The 18,125-nt window shown below is 41.0% G+C and overlaps 1 protein-coding gene across 2 annotated transcripts in view; it reads left to right on the forward strand.

Annotated features, from left to right (window-relative positions):
- The first annotated feature begins 7,660 nt into the window (after positions 1-7,660).
- Positions 7,661-18,125, forward strand: part of plin1 (perilipin 1) — a 33,928-nt gene continuing 23,463 nt past the window's right edge. The window contains exons 1-6 of one of the 2 annotated variants that reach the window (XM_014149137.2): positions 7,661-7,882; positions 8,061-8,121; positions 8,342-8,540; positions 9,616-9,698; positions 9,793-10,057; positions 16,100-16,287. In XM_014149137.2, the coding sequence (XP_014004612.1) occupies positions 8,080-8,121; positions 8,342-8,540; positions 9,616-9,698; positions 9,793-10,057; positions 16,100-16,287 (777 nt within the window). In that variant the 5' untranslated portion in view covers positions 7,661-7,882; positions 8,061-8,079. The remainder of the gene's footprint in view (positions 7,883-8,060; positions 8,122-8,341; positions 8,541-9,615; positions 9,699-9,792; positions 10,058-16,099; positions 16,288-18,125) is intronic. The other variant, XM_014149138.2, reaches the window with a different exon arrangement.

Raw genomic sequence — 18,125 nt, forward strand, 5'->3', positions numbered from 1 at the left:
TCCCGAGGTTTGTAAGACCCTGGGTTTAATAATAATTAGGCAAAGACTCAGCTTATGCAAAAGGTTTTATACAGTTTATTCACGAGAACGTTCTAAAGTCCACAATACAAAGACATGCCATTTTATAACTCACTCCCTACACACAAACGAACAGTAGGTAGAATGTATCCTTCCCCATGGCTCTCACCACTGTTTATCACTACCAAACTGGCAGTTCCATCCCCCCGAGATTAGAGGAACCTTGAAAGGACTCCCTACCGTAAGTTTCTCAGAGTTCTAGCCAGGTCATACACAGTTTAATTGTTCTCGGTATCTTCTTACACACACACACACACACACACACACACACACAGTACTTTAATTATTCATGATCTAATAGTTATGTTTCAGGGTGGAATTCTTTAATCATATAAATTGCCTTATCAACATCCCCAACATGCTCATTGCTGGGTTCAGGGGGCAGTTGCTGCTGTTCCCACACTGCCATTGCCCTTTATTTAACCTGGCAAGTCAGGTTAAGAACAAATTCTTATTTTCAATGACAACCTAGGAACAGTGTTTTAACTGCCTTGTTCAGGGGCAGAACGAAAGATTTGTATCTTGTCAGCTCAGGGATTCGATCTTGCAACCTTTCGGTTACTAGTCCAACGCTCTAACCACTAGGCTACGCTGCCACCCCTCTCCGTGAGGAACCGCTTGCATCCTCCCGGGTGGCTGTCATACCGCTCAGGGGACTGGGATCTTGGGTTCCCTGTGCAGGTTCCCTTGAAGAACTACGGTGATGCCTGTAGCACTGGGTGATGAGACTTGGGCATTGGCTCCTCCTGGGTTGGGGTTGGACTGTGGTTGGAGGGAGTAAGTAAGTGCCCAGAGTGTTTCTGATATCTGGAAGAGTTGTTCTTGCTGCCGCCCCAGCAGTGCTCCTTGGTGGGTTACAACATTCTTGATCTGGGTGATCTCTGCTGGGTCCATGTTAATGGGCTGAAGCTTGCTGTGACATGGTGAGTTTGGACCCAGGTGCAGAGAAGAGACCAGACGAGGAATCAGCGGTTAAGGATAAACATAATACTTTATTGAGACACAGTAAAGGAAGGATCACAGTAACACTGGGAAAACAACAAACACTAAGTCTCGAAAACTCCCTCAGAAGACAAACGCACACGGCACGTAATTCAAGTTTCAGCAAAGGACAACATAAACACACCTCTTTGAACAGGCAAAACATAATGAGTACATAGGACACAACTGGGTGTCATTAATGTCTTTAGGACGGTATCTGCCGCTCTCTGGAGACAGGTGGAACCATGGCAAAAGGAGGGTTTGTGGCAGGGTCAAAAACCTTCCCATCTGGGCTGGCACCAACGTAAGGAGCATCTGGGTGTATCACAAAGCCACAAGGTGACACACTGACATTATACATTTCAGAGTACTGCTCTAACACCTCTGGCTCTACAGCCCCTTTTCATTTGATTGGTTTGCCGTACCCCCTTAATCTCGTTTACCCAGAAGTGTGCAGGCCATTGAGTTGGTATCCAACATGGCATTGACAGGTGATCTGACTGTTAATTTTGACTGGCGTGTGAAAGAGGCTATATGAGCTATCAACACGCTGTGTGTTCTGGAAGACTACTTTGGGAGACTCTTGGGAAATGTCATTAAGTGATGAATAAACTCACTCATAATCAGGTAGTTCACTGAAGGATTTGTCACTGTTACCTTCACTTCTCTTCTCTGAATGTAGGCAACCTAGTTTCCCTGAGCTGGTGGATTCTGGCTGGCTCGTCACTCGGGCAGCCAGGGTCTTAGATGCGGCTATAGGGCAGTCTCTCTTAACCTGACCTATGAAATGACATCTGAAACATAGTCGACTAGACTGACAGTGGGAGAATGTGGTGTGTGCTGTATCTTTACACACATGGCATGCCTGTTCAGGGGCACTGTTGTTGTTTACACTTCGGTGAGGGGCCCTGGTCTCCTCTTTCTCGTAGAGAATAATACTGAAATGCATTGGGGACACCAGCTCTTGACTTCACCTCAAGCGAGTGTTCATCCAGCTGTTCTAGTATTTCAATTGCTGCCCAGCTTCAAGGTGCTTGCTCATGAATGTCAATGCTAAATGTGGGTCTGTACAGTTCTTGATAAACATCATAGCAACTTCCTTGCTAAGGTTATCCATTCTCCTACCCTGTTTATTGAGACACTCATCTGCAACATCTCTTTCCTTGTTCAAGCAAAGCCACTAAACTAAGGGGTTCTCACCTTGTCTGGGAAATCCAACAGTGGCATGCAAGAGTATGACATATCGCAAAAAATATTTCAGTCATTTAGCAGATGCTGTTATCCAGAGCAAGGGTTAACTGCCTTAAGAGCAAGGGTTAAGTGCCTTGCTCAAGGACACCAACAGATTTTTCACCTAGTCAACTCAGGGATTTGAACCAGCAACCTTTCAGTTACTGGCCCAATGCTCTTAACTAATGGGCTACCTGCCGCTAGAGTGCTGCTTCAGAAGCCATGGCCTACTCATCTTCTTCTCTGACTGGCTGGTTAATGGGACACTCTTTCTCTTCATGTCCATCCCCATCACATCAACCCATTCCAGAAAGTCACACTTGTCTGACCCATCCCCCTGAAGACTGGTGTATCCTTGGCGTCAGATTTCAGGATTACATTCAACTGAGATAGATCTAGGTTTGTACCCTGTGGGCTGGAGTTGGCTGAGCCACTGTGACATCTGGAGGGCTGAGTTGTTTTCCCACATTCACCCTCAAATAGTAGTCTGGCTGTCACTGAGTTGCCTATGTGCTCGCCGAACTTCTCCATCAACACACCTAACTCTCTAGCTGGGTCACTAGAGGCCCTGGTGTTGAAGTGTACGGTATCATATTCACAGTAGTTTCCAAGATCTGGTAAATCAAGGTCTGAGCTAGGGTCAGCAAAGTGCACTGAGACTTTGGGCCTAGTGCCACCATAACCTTTTCCTGGTCTGGTTCTATCAATACCTTCTGCCATTATATTAATATTAAAATATCCCAAAAGTCAAATAAAATGTGTAAAATAATTGTTTCATTCACTGCTGGGTGACAGACTGTTTAAAAATACAACTCAAATGACTGAGAAATGTACTCTGAAAATAACAAATAGAGAAATTCAGAGAATTCAGAGAGAACGCCCTATAATAAGAAAAGTGAAATTAAATCCACTTGTGATGCACTGAATACACGGCACTGCTGCAGATGTCCCTAGGCAATCGGCTGATCCGATTGTAACCAATTGCAACCTTTTGGTTCTGACTCCTTTCCAAGGCAACTAATCAGCATGCACGGACACGATGGTACTGGAGCCCATGAAATTATTTTATTCTGGGACAGACAACACACAGTGTTAGTTGACTTATTGCATCTTTCACACTCCATACACTCCATCAGCACCTAACAGTCTGTTATGGTATTCTTGTTTTGATCATATAGTATATTTCATTTTTCTTTCATAATGCATGAGCTCCATGTAAAATTATACAATAAAAATAGACAACAATAATTACAAAGAAGAAAATACAAATTCTCCATAGACAACACATTCAATCATATACCTGGGACAGGCAATAACCAATACCGTAGTGTTAGTTGACTTACGGCTTCACTCACTCTCCTACAACATAAAATTAGATATTTTTTAAATGCAAAAATGTCTAACCTAGGTTTGGACGGCACACACATGTGGAAAACAAGCTATCTAACAGTATACAGTACATGGCTAACAGGACGAGAGCATAGCATAGCTAACAAGTTAGCATGAAAACTCAGTTAAAACAACCAAAATACATGTTACATTACAACAAACTACTTGTCATTACATTGTACATTAGTTCAATCACATTCTGTGACAGTTTGGACGTAATTATATCAAGAGACTGTGCCTTTAACTGGGAAAGTAATAGAGAAGCATTTCCAATCTACCATACACTCCATCAGCACAAAACAGTCGCAACAACAATATAGCAGCCAGAGTGAAATATTGTCAACCAACTACACAATGTCAGTCAAGTAGCGATGGATGGAATACAGTATGTCAATAGGAATCAATACAACTATATGACATGTTTAAACAGGAACTCAATAACATGAATACAATGCTTATTAAACTAATTTGGGCGAACTTTACAAATAAAACAGGATAGATTTTCTTACTCTGTTACACCTGCCATGCTGAGATGTGTTGTATGGAACAGAATACATTTATGTATTTAGCAGTCATGTTTTGAACACTCATGAGCCCAACACGAATCCTTCCAAACATGATAAATGAATCTACATGGCAATATCCAGCCCCTCTGTCAAGGAGAGGTGTCATTTCCTAAAGGATTCTTTTCATTTATTTCACCTTTATTTAACCAGGTAGGCTAGTTGAGAACAAGTTCTCATTTGCAACTGCGACCTGGCCAAGATAAAGCATAGCAATTCGACACATACGACAACACAGAGTTACACATGGAATAAACAAAACATACAGTCAATAATACAGTAGAACAAAAGAAAACAAAAAGTCTAAATACAGTGAGTGCAAATGAGGTAAGTTAAGGCAATAAATAGGCCATGGTGGCGATGTAATTACAATATAGCAATTAAACACTGGAATGGTAGATGTGCAGAAGATGAATGTGCAAGTAGAGATACTAGGGTGCAAAGGAGCAAGATAAATAAATAAATACAGTATGGGGATGAGGTAGGTAGATAGATGGGCTGTTTACAGATGTGCTATGTACAGGTGCAGTGATCTGTGAGCTGCTCTGACAGCTGGTGCTTAAAGCTAGTGAGGGAGATAACAAGCATACTTATTAAAAAGCATACTTATTGTCAAGGGATTTGCTGTCAGCTCCATTGGATGAAAGCATTAATAAATTGAGTCATACACTGATCAATATCCAGACTATAATTTCTTTGGGGCTAACCTAAAAAACAAATCCTGATTTAGTCTGGAATCTTTCAGACCTGTCTTCTCAATAATATCTCATTGAGTGGATGTGGAGGGGACAAACTTGAAAAGGAAATTAGAACAATGCTTGGTCACTCCATCATCAGAGCCTTCTACACACATCGTAGACAAACGCTTGAACAAATGAGAGGAAAATGTATGAAGACCCCAAAATAAATGTTCTAAAAGTATTTGTTGCCGAAAAAAACAAGAACATGGGAAGCAGCGTCTGTTGGAGCGATGTAAAGCTTGCCGCCATTGGACTCTGGAACAGTGGAAACGCATTCTCAAATGAAATGTTATTTGTCACATGCTCTGAATACAATAGGTGTAGACCTTACAGTGAAATTCTTACTAGCTCTTAACCAACAATGCAGTTTTAAGAAAAATAAGTGTTAAGTAAAAAATTCAATAAAAAATAAAAGTAACAAATAATTAAAGATCAGCAGTACAATAACAATAGCGAGGCTATATACAGGGGGTACGAGTACAGAGTCAATGTGCGAGGGCACTGGTTAGTCAAGGTAATTGAGGTAATATGTACATGTAGGTAGAGGGGGGTGGCAATGCAACTAGTCTGGGTTGCCATTTGATTAGCTGTTCAGCAGTCTTATGGCTTGGTAGAAGCTGTTAAGAAGTCTTTTGGACCTAGAGGTCCAGGATGGAAGGAAGCGTGCCCCCAGTGATGTACCTGTAGTGCCTTGCGGTCGGAGGTTGAGCATTTGCCATACCAGGCAGTGATGCAACCAGTCAGGATGCTCTCGATGGTGCAGCTGTAGAACCTTTTGAGGATCTGATGACCCATGCCAAATCTTTTCAGTCTCCTTAGGGGGAATAGGCTTTGTCGTGCCCTCTTCACGACTCTCTTGGTGTGTTTGGACCATGATAGTTTTTTGTTGATGTGGACAACTAAGAACTTGAAGCTCTCAACCTGCTCCACTGCAGCCCCGTCGATGAGAATGGGGCGTGCTCGGTCCTCCTTTTCCTGTAGTCCACAATCATCTCCTTTGTCTTGATCACGTTGAGGTCTCTGACTTCCTCCCTATAGGCTGTCTCATCGTTGTCGGTGATCAGGCCTACCACTGTTATGTCATCAGCCAACTTAAAGATGGTGTTGGAGTCATGCCTGGCCATGCAGTCATGAGTGAACAGGGAGTACAGGAGGGGACTGAGCACACACCCCTGAGGTGCCCCCGTGTTGAGGATCAGCGTGGCGGATATGTTGGTACCTACCCACCTGGCAGTCCGACGGATTAATCTGGATTTGTAGGATGCCAGGTTAATGCTATCTGCCCGAATGCATAGTGCCAACTGTAAAATTTGGTGGTCTTGGGCAGTTTTACATGGTTCAGGCTAGGCCTCTTAGTTCTAGTGATGGGAAATCTTAACACTACAGCATACAATGACGTTCTAGACAATTCTGTGCTTCCAACTTTGTGGCAACAATTTGGGAAAGGCCCTTTCCTGTTTCAACATGATAATGCCCCCATGAAGAAAGCGAGGTCAATACAGAAATGGTTTGTCAAGATCGGTGTGGAAGAACTTGACTGGCCTGCACAGAGCCCTGACCTCAACCCCATCGAACACCTTTGGGATGAATTGGAACGCCAAGTGCGAGCCAGGCCTAAGCAGCCAACATCACTGCCCGACCTCACTAATGCTCTTGTGGCTGAATGGAAGCAAGTCCCTGCAGCAATGTTCCAACATCTAGTGGAAAGCCTTCACTGAAGTGTGGAGGCTGTTATTGCAGCAAAGGGGGGACCAACTCCATATTAATTCCCATGATTTTGGAATGAGATGTTTGACAAGCAGGTGTCCACATACTTTTAGTCATGTAATGCATCTGTGACCAACAGATACATATCTGTACTCCCAGTCATGTGAAATCTATAGATTAGGGCCTAATGAATTTATTTCAAATTACTGATTTACTTATATAAACTGTAACTCAGTAAATTCTTTGAAATTGTTGCATGTTGTGTTTATATTTGTGTTCAGTGTAGTTTAGTGGAGTTTGCCCTCTCCCCCTCTCTCTCCCTGGAGTGCAGAACTGAGACAGCTGAAAAAAAGGGGTCACATGATTTGTGACATTGCTGGATGCAGGCCTCACTCTGCGCTGTTGTCAGCGAATGCATGATTCACAAATCTGCGCCCGTAAGCAAATACATTGTTTTATTGAAATTAGCTGTTTTTGTCTAAAAATACTTTTTTGAGTCACAAAATGTTGACTTTTCCTCATTAAATATTTGCGATAATTACATTTTTTATTTTAGGTAGCTAAAAGTGGAGATGGGTAAAATCTGTGCATGAGCGCCCTCATGGGGGAAACCCTTCTATTTAGAAATGTCACGATATGCCCTTAAATGGAGCTTGATTTCACAGATTCAACTTTTTGGGGGGTGTAGAAGTAGTGAGGATACTGAAGGCCGCTCCATATATTGGCATATAATGAGTAGGGTTTTCCCTATGAGTGCTACATAAAATTATAGAAAATAATCACAAATCTGGTGGAAAAGTACACATTTCCTGACTCAAAACCAATATACTTTTGACAAAAATAGCAAATTTGTCCGTACGTATTCGATAAAACAATGAATTTGCCAACAGTTTGCAGATTGTAAATCATGCATTCACTGAAAACGGAGAGGAGCGAGGGCTGCATCCAGGAATGTCACAAGTCACATGACCTGTTTTTGCAGCTGTCTCAGTTCTGCAATCCAGGGAGAGAGGGGAACTCCACTGAAATAGTTTCAAGGTTAGGAACCACTTGGGAGATTCTGGATTTTGGGTAAACTTCTCCTTTAAGTGGGCGTGATGAGCAGGCTTTTTTTTCAGGTTGTGTCTGTATAGTTCTTCTGTTCCTCACCAAATTAAATGTGCCACGGTCTTCAGCTGGACTCAACACTAGACGGTTAGTTTCTATTCTTTTTACATTTGATTAAAAAAAATTGCTTGTTTACTTCTGTAATAGTAGCCTAATAATAGGGTACCGTATTCAATATAAAATGTTTCTACAAGTCAATATGCTGGTAGTAGTTCCAAACTTGCTTCAGGTGCAACAATGATTCATCGTTATGTCATTCACATAGGCCTAGTTGATCAGTCATAATGGCTCCAGAGAAAACAGCATCCACCAAAGCCCAGGAACAGGTAAGGTTTCCAAACAATTTACAACTACTTGTTCATGCACTGATGTAACTGTAACATAATTCCACTGCAGTACAACATCCTAACCCTCATCTGTAAATCTCTGACAGACTATAATAACAGTTATGTATATATGTAGACTACTACAGTATGTATGCACATTTACAGAGTTGAGCATGTCTGTCTCAGCTTGAGGAGTGAATTGTTGTTCCATGTCTCTCAGGACAATGTGTTTGTCAGACTCCTAAGACTACCTGCAGTGAGCTCTACCTGTGAGGTTATTGAGAGGACCTACACTAGCACCAAGCAGACCCACCCGCTCCTCTGTTCTGTGTGTGGGGTGTATGAGAGGGGGGCCAGGACCGCCAGCAGTCTGGCAGCGTGGAGCATCCAGCCTGCCATCGACCGACTGGAGACCCAGCGTGAGCACACTGATTCCCTGCCTTAGTGCTAAACTGTCATCAATTTCTGCACTGCAAAAATTGTTAGTCACGCTGCCACCAGTCCAGACAAATAGATAGGCTGTGATATCAGTTCATTAACCATATGTTCAGCTACTACAGTACAATAGTATATACTGCTTCACATTGCAGTACCATTACCTGATTGTGATATTCATCTACTACAGTAACCTGAACATGCAGTACCTCAAAAGTAATCCTTCAATACATGTTGATGCTGTGAAGTGCAATACATGAAAAGGAGTAAATGAGCTCATTCTCACTGAGAGGATTTGGTTTGCTGTTTGTTTGATTATCTGTAGTGACAACAAATCCGTTGTGCTGTTGAGTCTGGGAATGTGTCCTGCCGTACGCCTGGGCTAGGGCCAGCTCTTAGTAGAGCCAGGTCTAGTAGACTGAGCCAGGTCTACAAGACTTGGTTTGACTGTTTCTATGTTCTACTTGTTGATGTGGAGAACACACAGTTGTCATGCCACTCTCTCTGGGGATGTTACATTTCCTGGTTGTGAAATTGAATTTATATTGGATGAACTCTGTGTCCTGAACTCACATTCACAAATTGCAAAACTGTTCTCTGGTGACAAGTAGACTTTGAGATTTCATGATAAATTGGGCAATTTAAATATTTAATTGTCTCACGTTCTAGCTTACTTCAAACATTTTTTATGAACACGCATGAAGTAAAATATTGAATCTGGAAATGCAGTACAACTTTGCTCACAACCCATTGGCAAGTGAGGAAAAACGATCTGTTGTAATGAGTGCAATATAATGAAAGTACCAAGGCAGATTGAAGATTGCAGCTTGCATCTCACTAAGGTGTGCCATAGATATTCTGTCTCAGAGAGCAATACCAAAATGACAATGATCTCATCAGCATTTTTGCTATCTAGCTCCTGGAGATGTTTAATAACGTATTATTTGTGATTAAATAATTTCAGAGTAGAGGACGTCTTTCAATGTGTTAAATACTCGGAGGTTATCGGCAGTGTAAAACCCATAATGGCCTTCTCTAAACTCAATGTATTGTCTCTAGTTGTTGCTGCCAACAATCTGGCCTGTAAAGGGCTGGATCATCTGGAGGAGAAGATCCCAGCTCTGCAGTATCCCCCTGAGAAGGCAAGGAAGTTATTTTCTGAGTCAATTGAAAAGGCTTGTTACACAGCATGACTTCTGCCCTCAAAACCTGTCTTTTTTCCTCTGTTTCACACAGCTGGCGTCTGGCATAGTGGATGCAGTCACCTCTACAGTGCAGACAGCTAAGGAGGGCATCGCCAGCCCCATCGCTGGCACCTCAGACAGGGTGCTCAGCATGGCATCCAGTTGGCTCCAGTTGACCAGGAGTGCCTTCAGTGATGGCTTTAGCTATGTCCTGAGCAGCAAGCCTGTCCACCTTGCAGGGGAGGGAGCAGACACTGCACTGACCCTGGCTGAGAGTCTGGTCAACTATGTTCTGCCTGGATCCTCTGAGGAGAATGGTATACTTCACAAACGTAATGTTTTTTTCTTCTTACTGTGTTGAGTTAGTTCAGATAAGAACATGGAATGGGAGTATGACAGCTAAACATTTACAAGGGTCTGCTATCCTTTGAGGGACGTCCCTAAGATCCCGGATCGCACTGACCCATTTTAAAGGCGATAGTATACTGGAGCTATTTCAACTTTCACCACAAGGTGGCAACCTACAATTGAGAAACAAAACAGTGGGGTGCTATGGTTTCATGGTTACAGCAGGCAAGCTGTAGTAGATGACTGGTGATAGATGTTTTGTTTCAGGACACAGAAAGAACATAACAGCATGATTTAGACAAGTGCGATAGTGATAACATCTCTAAGCAATGCCTGAAGATGAGATGTTCTCTAGCACTTGCACTAGATACAACAACCTCTTCACCCTCCACATGAGGACTCATACATGAGTCAGTCTGTTACAATCTAATGGAAATGTATTATATTCAACAAAATTAGCCAAAGACATACTAGGCTTTCCAAATGGAACCATATCTGGCTGTTAGAGAAGGTGCCAGACCATAAGGAAATCTATAAAGAATCCCCATACCATACCTGTAGAACAGGGGTGTCAAACTAATTTCCCCCTGCGGGTAGCATTCGGTCTTCACCAAGGTCTGGAGGGCCGCACATAAAATGTATTTTATTTCCTCTCAGTCAATGTGTAGAAAATTGTCCCATATCCATCGCTTTTGGAATTTGATTAGTGTTAGCGTTTTACATTATTTGTCAGACACTTATCCAGTGACACAGTACATAAACATATTTGTTTTTTATACTGGTCCCCCATAGGAATTGAACTCACAACACTGCCATTGCAAGGGTCATGCTCTACCAACTGAGCCACACAGAACCTTCAGCAAGCTGGACAGATTGAAGAGACTATAAATGTAGGACCATTATAATTTCTATAGTTTCAATTTGGTTTAAGTCATTTCAATGTCAATTGAGATGATTCTTCTTTTTTTTTACTCAAACCCCCTGCCTGCCAGATTGAATGGGCTCTTGAGTTTGACTCGGGCTGTTGAACAATCTATTATTTGCTTTTATACTGTGCGAGGGGGCACAATGTATAGGCACTTCTGTCCGGTCTGCAAGTGTCATTAAGTCAATGACCCCCATTATCGGTTCCACCTGTGGCGCTGTCTGGCCAGACAAGTCACTCGGGTGTTCTCCAGACTAATCCTCCTGCTCTGGGTGTACAGGTGATCCAGTCCTCTGAAGGCAGGCAGAATAAGCACTTGGCTCTGTCTGACCAAGGTTAATCAACCCTCACTACATCCATCCCATGCCCACCACTCACACAGTGTGTGGTATAGGCTCTCTGAGCTGAGCCATCTCTTAGACACTCTGTACAGAGAACATGCTGTGCTGCTCTGATGATTAGAAGGCTGGTGTTAAGAAACAATTCTTATTTGGGAATTTCAGTACTTCCACTGAACATTACACACAAGTTCCCACGTGGTGCTCTTAAAAAACCTATTCCATGTAAATTCCCCTGTTTCGGGGACCTGCGTGCTTCTTGTACCAGTTGCCCACTAACAATTTTGCTTATAAATCGATCTTTGGACACCGTAGATCAAAATGGCTTGCATTGAGCAGTAGCCCTGACTCTCATGGGCACAGGAGTATGTCTCATCTGCCTTTTACAAAGGCATTAACAAAACATATGGCTGTAATCCTTATATCGTAACGCAGCAGGAGAGAGTGGGTTTGTCACTGTAGCACATTTTGGCTATAAAATTTCTCTAATCTAAAATAATTCATCATTTTAAACCTCAACCACTTTCTGTTTGTCATAGACGGACAAGATTAATATGAGATGAAAGGAGAGTTCCTATTGAGTTCTGGAAGCCAAGCTAGAGCTGAGCCATTCACAGCGGAGGGGGGGGAAATGTTTTGATCAGGAAAGAACTTTAGAAAATATGTACATTTTCTCTAACACTATATGTACAGATATGCATTTTAGAGTTTTTTTGAAGGAAGGTGAAATCTTATTGTATAAATTGACTATACAATATTTAGAAGAGTCATTTCCAGCGTTATTTACACAACTTTGTTGAATAGGAAATACATTGTATAAAATATTCAATTTTTATCATATTTGTATTGTATACTTAAGCTTGTCCAGAAAAGAAAGTGACTGCACCTCAGCAATATAACTATTTTTACCAGAAAGGTTAGATGGTAACCTTTCTTGGAGTGTGCAGCATTACTAGTTATTGTTTACGTCCCTCTCATGACAAATAATCACTTTTGGGGATTACGTAGATTACATTTAGTTACCTTTGAGGTCTAAAGCTGCTTCAGGCTATGGTCTTTTTTTCTCCACTTCCTGTTACTCAGGCCCAGAAGCCAGGATATGCATATAATTGGTACCATTGGATAGAAAACACTTTGAAGTTTGTAGAAATGTTAAAATAATGTATGAGACTATAACACAATAGATATGGTAGGAGAAAATCCAAAGAAAAACCGACCGGAATTGTTTTTGAGAGCCCATGCTCTTCCAATGGAACGTATAGGGTCATATCCAGCTCCCAGATTGCAATTCCTATGGCTTCCACTAGATGTCAACAGTCTTCGTTCAAGGTTTCAGGTTTGTTTCTTCCCAAATGAGGAAGAATTTTGAGTTCTAGTACTGGGAGTCAGAGTTGGAAATCAGTCTGTGCGCGAGCGATGAAGAGGATGTTCATTTTGCTTTCCTATTGAACAAATTTCTTTCTGTATTAAATATTAGAGTTTAATTACATTTTAGGGTACCTGAGGATTAAATAGAAACATATTTTTGACTTGTTTTAACGAAGTTTAGCATTAGCTTTTTGGATTCCTTTCTCTGCATGTTGAATGAGTGGATTACTCATCAATGACGCAAACTAAATAAACTTTTTGGGATATAAAGAAGGATTTTATCTAACAAAACGAACATGCATGTTGTAGCTGGGATCCTTTGGATTGCAAATCAGAAGAAGATTTTCAAACAGTAAGTGAATATTTAAACCTCTTTGGGCTAGGGGGCAGTATTTTGACGTCCGGATGAAAAGCATGCCCAAAGTTAACTGCCTGTTACTCAGGCCCAGAAGCTAGGATATGCATATAATTGGTAGATTTGGATAGAAATCACTCAAGTTTCTAAAACTGTTAAAATAATGTCTGTGAGTATAACAGAACTGATATGGCAGGCGAAACCCCGAGGACAAACCATCGAAAAAAATAATAATTTCAGCCTACCACTGTTTCCAATGGCTGTCATGTTTATTATGATGCGAAATCCTCCCAGATTGCAGGTCCTAGGGCTTTCACTAGATGTCAACAGTCTTTAGAAAGAGTTTTAGGCTTGTTTTTGGAAAAATGACCTAGAATTTGTAGTTTTTCTAAGTGGCTCCCATTTTGGCTGTAGTGTTTTCATGCGCGTGGATGAGAGTGCATTCTTTGTTTTATCTCCAGTAAAGACAATAACGATTCTCTGTGTTAAATTTTATTGTTTATTTACGTATTAGGGTACCTGAGGTTTGATTATAAACTTTGTTCGGAGAAGTTTATTGGTAATGTTTGGGATTCATTTTGAAGGAGGGAAACCGGTGGATTATTGAATGAAGCGTGCCAGCTAAACTGAGTTTTTGCGGATATAAAGAAGAACTTTATCCAACAAAATGACCATTTGTGATGTAGCAGGGACCTTTTGGAGTGCCAACAGAAGAAGATCTTCAAAGGTAAGGCATTTATTATTTCGCTATTTCTGACTTTCGTGGCGCACCTGCCTGGTTGAAAAATGTTTTTCATGATTTTGTATGTGAGGTGCTGTCCTCAGATAATCGCATGGTGTGCTTTCACCGTAAAGCCTTTTTGAAATCTGACACAGTGCCTGGATTAACAAGAAGTTAAGCTTTATTTTGATGTATGACACTTGTATTTTCATGAATGTTAAATATTTCTATAATTTGAATTTCACGCTCTGCAATTTCACCAGATGTTGTCGGGGTGGGTCACTAGCGGATCGCCTGCGCCCGAAACTCCATTTGGGATTTTATGAAACCTGTGCTGGTTGAAAAATATTTTGATTTGGGGCGCCAATCCTCAAAAAATCGCATGGCATGCTTTCGCTGTTAAGCCTATTGTAAATCGGACAATGCAGTTAGATGAACAAGACATTAAGCTTTTAACCGATATATACGACCCTTGTGTATATCTAAATGTTTAATATCCATAATTTGCATGATTATTTATTTGAAATGCGCGCCCTCCAATTTCACCGGAAGTTGTCGACAGGTGTCCCGCTGGCGGGACGCCTAGCCCTATTAAGCAATGTTAACCAGAACGTTCAGAGAATGTGTAGTCCTCTTTTATGTCAGTTATTGGAAATATTCAGAATGTTTTATTGTGCACAGTAACATCAATAAGTTCTAAATTCTCAAACTTTCCATTAAAAACCACAGGAACTTTAGGAAAGTTCAGAGAACATTCTAAGAATGTCATTTTAAAACGTATACATTACGTTATCAGCGTCAACAAAATCTCTATCTTGTTAAGTGTGTTCAGGTGTGTTGTTAATGAGTGTTTGTTTCCTTTGAATAAACCAAAATGAACAGCTTTGTGTGCGTTAAAAAATAAAAAAATGTCATGATGGCGCCATCCTAGTGGTGCAGTGGACTAATCCCATGAATAGACAACAGAAGATTATAGGTTTCAAACTCACTGATGCCGTGTCAGAAAAAAATTGAAATGTGTTCATGATAATGTCTAAGGAAATTCATTTCCATGTTTCCTGTCTTTGCTTCGAGTTTATAACAGGTCATCCAAAATAAGGTAGCAGTGTTATTAAAAGTCTTACTGAAACATTCAGTAAAAGTTTTAAAGAAGTTATTCACAAACCTCCAAATTACCTAGGTCATTTATGTTCTCAGTGTTAATAAAACCTTGAAGGAAAACCTTATCAGAACCAGAGTAAAACATTCTCAGAACCTCCCTGCAACCTAAAAATAATTGTTTTCAGAACAGGCAAAATGTTCTCAGAACATTAAACAAACCTTCAGTTTTAACGGTCAGGAAGCTTATGGTTTTGTTCCCACAACCAACGTGAAACCAAAAACATACATTCCCACCACTTTCAAGGACCCAAATGTGCTAGCTAGTGACCAACTACAGAATGTTACATCCCCATTCCACACAGTAAGACCAGTCAAAAGTTTGGACACCTACTCATTCAAGGGTTTTTATTTTCTTTTGACTATTTTCTACATTGTAGAATAATAGTGAAGACACCAACACTAAGAAATAAAACATGGAATCATGTAGTAACCAAGAAAGTGCAAAAACAAATCAAAAATATATTTGAGGTTCTTCAAAGTAGCCACCCTTTGCCTTGATGACAGCTTTGCACACTCGATTATTGTATGTGTGGGGTACAGAAATGAGGTAGTCATTAAAAAAATCATGTTGAACACCATTGCACACTGAGTCCATGCACACTGAGTCCATGCAACTTATTATGTGACTTGTTAAGCACATTTTTCATCCTGAACTTATTTAGGCTTGCTGTAAAAAAAGGGGTTGAATACATTTTGACTCGACATTACAGATTTCCATTTTTAATTATTTTGTAAAAATGTCAAACAATTCCACAGGTCAGTGACAAATCTAAATGTAATCCATTTTAAATTAAGGCTGTAACACAAAAAAAATGTGGAAAAAGTCAAGATGTGTGAATACTTTCTGAAACCACGTACCTTCTTCGGAACTCATGGACATAAGACAGTCACTCAAAGAGTGACCTTCTGCTCACAAGTAATGAGGTGTAACATACAGTATTTATGTAACAGCTATAGAAGTTTGGAATCTAGAAGTTCTTACAAGTTTGTTTGCTTTTTCTTAGTGAGGGTCCATCCTATTTGTCCTTCATCAGGAGTGGTCAGCTGATGATATGTGATGCTTTGAGTTAGAGGTTGTTGAGTGAAAAAGAGACTTTTGTATCCGTTTGTCCAGCCGTTGAGTGCTCTTTATCTGTCCCCCAGAGTCGGCTGCTTTGTGGGAGCAGGAGTCTGGTGTCAGTGCTCCTGGCCTTCAGCCCAGCTACAGGAGGCTTGGGGCTCTGGCCAGCACAGTGTGTCGACGTGCCTACAATCAGACAGCAGCAACGCTCCAACACGCCAAGAGTCAAGGTCAGGACCTGGTCACACACATCTCCGGTGTGTCTCCACTGGTAAGAGCTAGCTGTCTGTTTAGTCTTGGTCCCAGACACTGTAAATAATTGTGGGGGAATTAAATTAAAACATCACATATTTTCGCTGATGGGATCTAGATACAGTGGAATTGGCCAAACAAAATAAAATTTGGCAGCCCAATTAGGTACTAGAGTCAGTACAAATAAGGGAAAATGTGTGAATTTTGACCTCTGTTAGCCCAACGTAGAGTTGTTGTTGCGGTCATCAGGGAGAGGGAAGAGCATGCCTGTGGAAAGACTCATATGAAATGTATCCCTATTACTTACAGCCAGCGTATAATTTAATTATTTATGACCGAAAGACAATTGTGTCAATCTATCATTTTGACGTGAATTACTTGATGTGTGTTCATTTATGAAATTAGGTACAATTATTTGGGTTATTACTAGAGTAAATGCTTACTCTCTCGGGGAGATTATGTCACACACAGTCTAAAGCCATAATTCATTCCAAATCCCTCTCTGGGAATCACATCAATTACAGTAGTTCTCAATAACAGCAGGGGTTACTGGAGTATGGCAGTTGAAATCCCAGCTGAAATAAGCATTGAGGAGAGACAGACAGCCAGAGGTACACTGAGTGTACAAAACATTAGGAACACCTTCCTAATATTGTGTTGCGATCCGTTTTTCCTTCAGAACAGTCTAAATTCGTCGGGGCATGGACTCTACAAGGTGTCAAGCATTCCACAGGAATACTGTCCCATGTTGACTCTAATGCTTCGAAAAGTTGTCAAGTTAGTCTTTTGGGTGGTGGACCATTCTTGATACACACAGGAAACCAAGCAGCGTTGCTCTTCTTGACATACTCAAACCGGTGTGCCTTGCACCTCCTACCATACCCAGTTTAAAGGCACTTAAATCTTTTGTCTTGCCCATTCACCCTCTGAATGGCACACATGCAGAATCCATGTAGCAATTGTCTCAAGGCTTAAGTATTATTTAACCTGTCTCTTCCCCTTAATCTACATTAAATGAAGTGGGTTTAACAGTTGACATCAATAAGGGATCATAGCTTTCACCTGGTCAGTCTATGATTTGATTTGTCATGGAAAGAGCAGGTGTCCCTAATGTTTGTACACTGTATATCCAGTGTGTAGAGCATTAGCAATTAGGCCTACAGGGATTGGTCTTTTTTGCTCTTTGCATCCCTTTGCTTTTAATAGTAAAATGATTAGTCCAATTCAAAATGCCTGTAATTCACATGACACAATAGCTCAATATACATCACACAATTGAATTGAAGGTACTTGAATCCTTGAGCTTATTGGTTACCCCGTTGAGTTTTGATATCTACTGACATTGTAGATATTTTTGGTTGTAGGGACTGTACTCCCCAATGTGTAGAAGTTACCTTTTTACACAGATTAATTCAATGTAGCAGATGGTCCTCCTTTTTTGATGTAATTATTGCACTTGTCTTAGTTAGATCACTTTTTCACAGCATTCCTTTTGATTTTAAACAACTTTCCAAACGTTTGCCCGTGAAAGAAGTGGTCGAAGGGATTTTTTTTTACCTGAATGCTTAAACATTCAAGAGATAGAGGTCCTCAAAGTTTACCCATTTTGCCTACCCCACCATATTATGAGACAACCATGTCATCCACTAGCGGTGTGGGGGGGGGGTGGAGCAGTGCCCCTGTGACAACAATTTTGGACCCCCTTGTGGCCCCCCTTTTACATAACAAATTTTTGCTATCGTTCTTTTTTTACATCCGTTATTAGACAGAAAATGCAAATTGTTGAATGATTATGAACATGGTCTTTTGCCTGCAATGCAGTGAAGAAAACGATATGATAACAATAACGTCTAATGT

The sequence above is a fragment of the Salmo salar genome, chromosome ssa16 (genome assembly GCF_905237065.1).
Source record: "Salmo salar chromosome ssa16, Ssal_v3.1, whole genome shotgun sequence".
Classification (NCBI taxonomy): domain Eukaryota; kingdom Metazoa; phylum Chordata; class Actinopteri; order Salmoniformes; family Salmonidae; genus Salmo; species Salmo salar.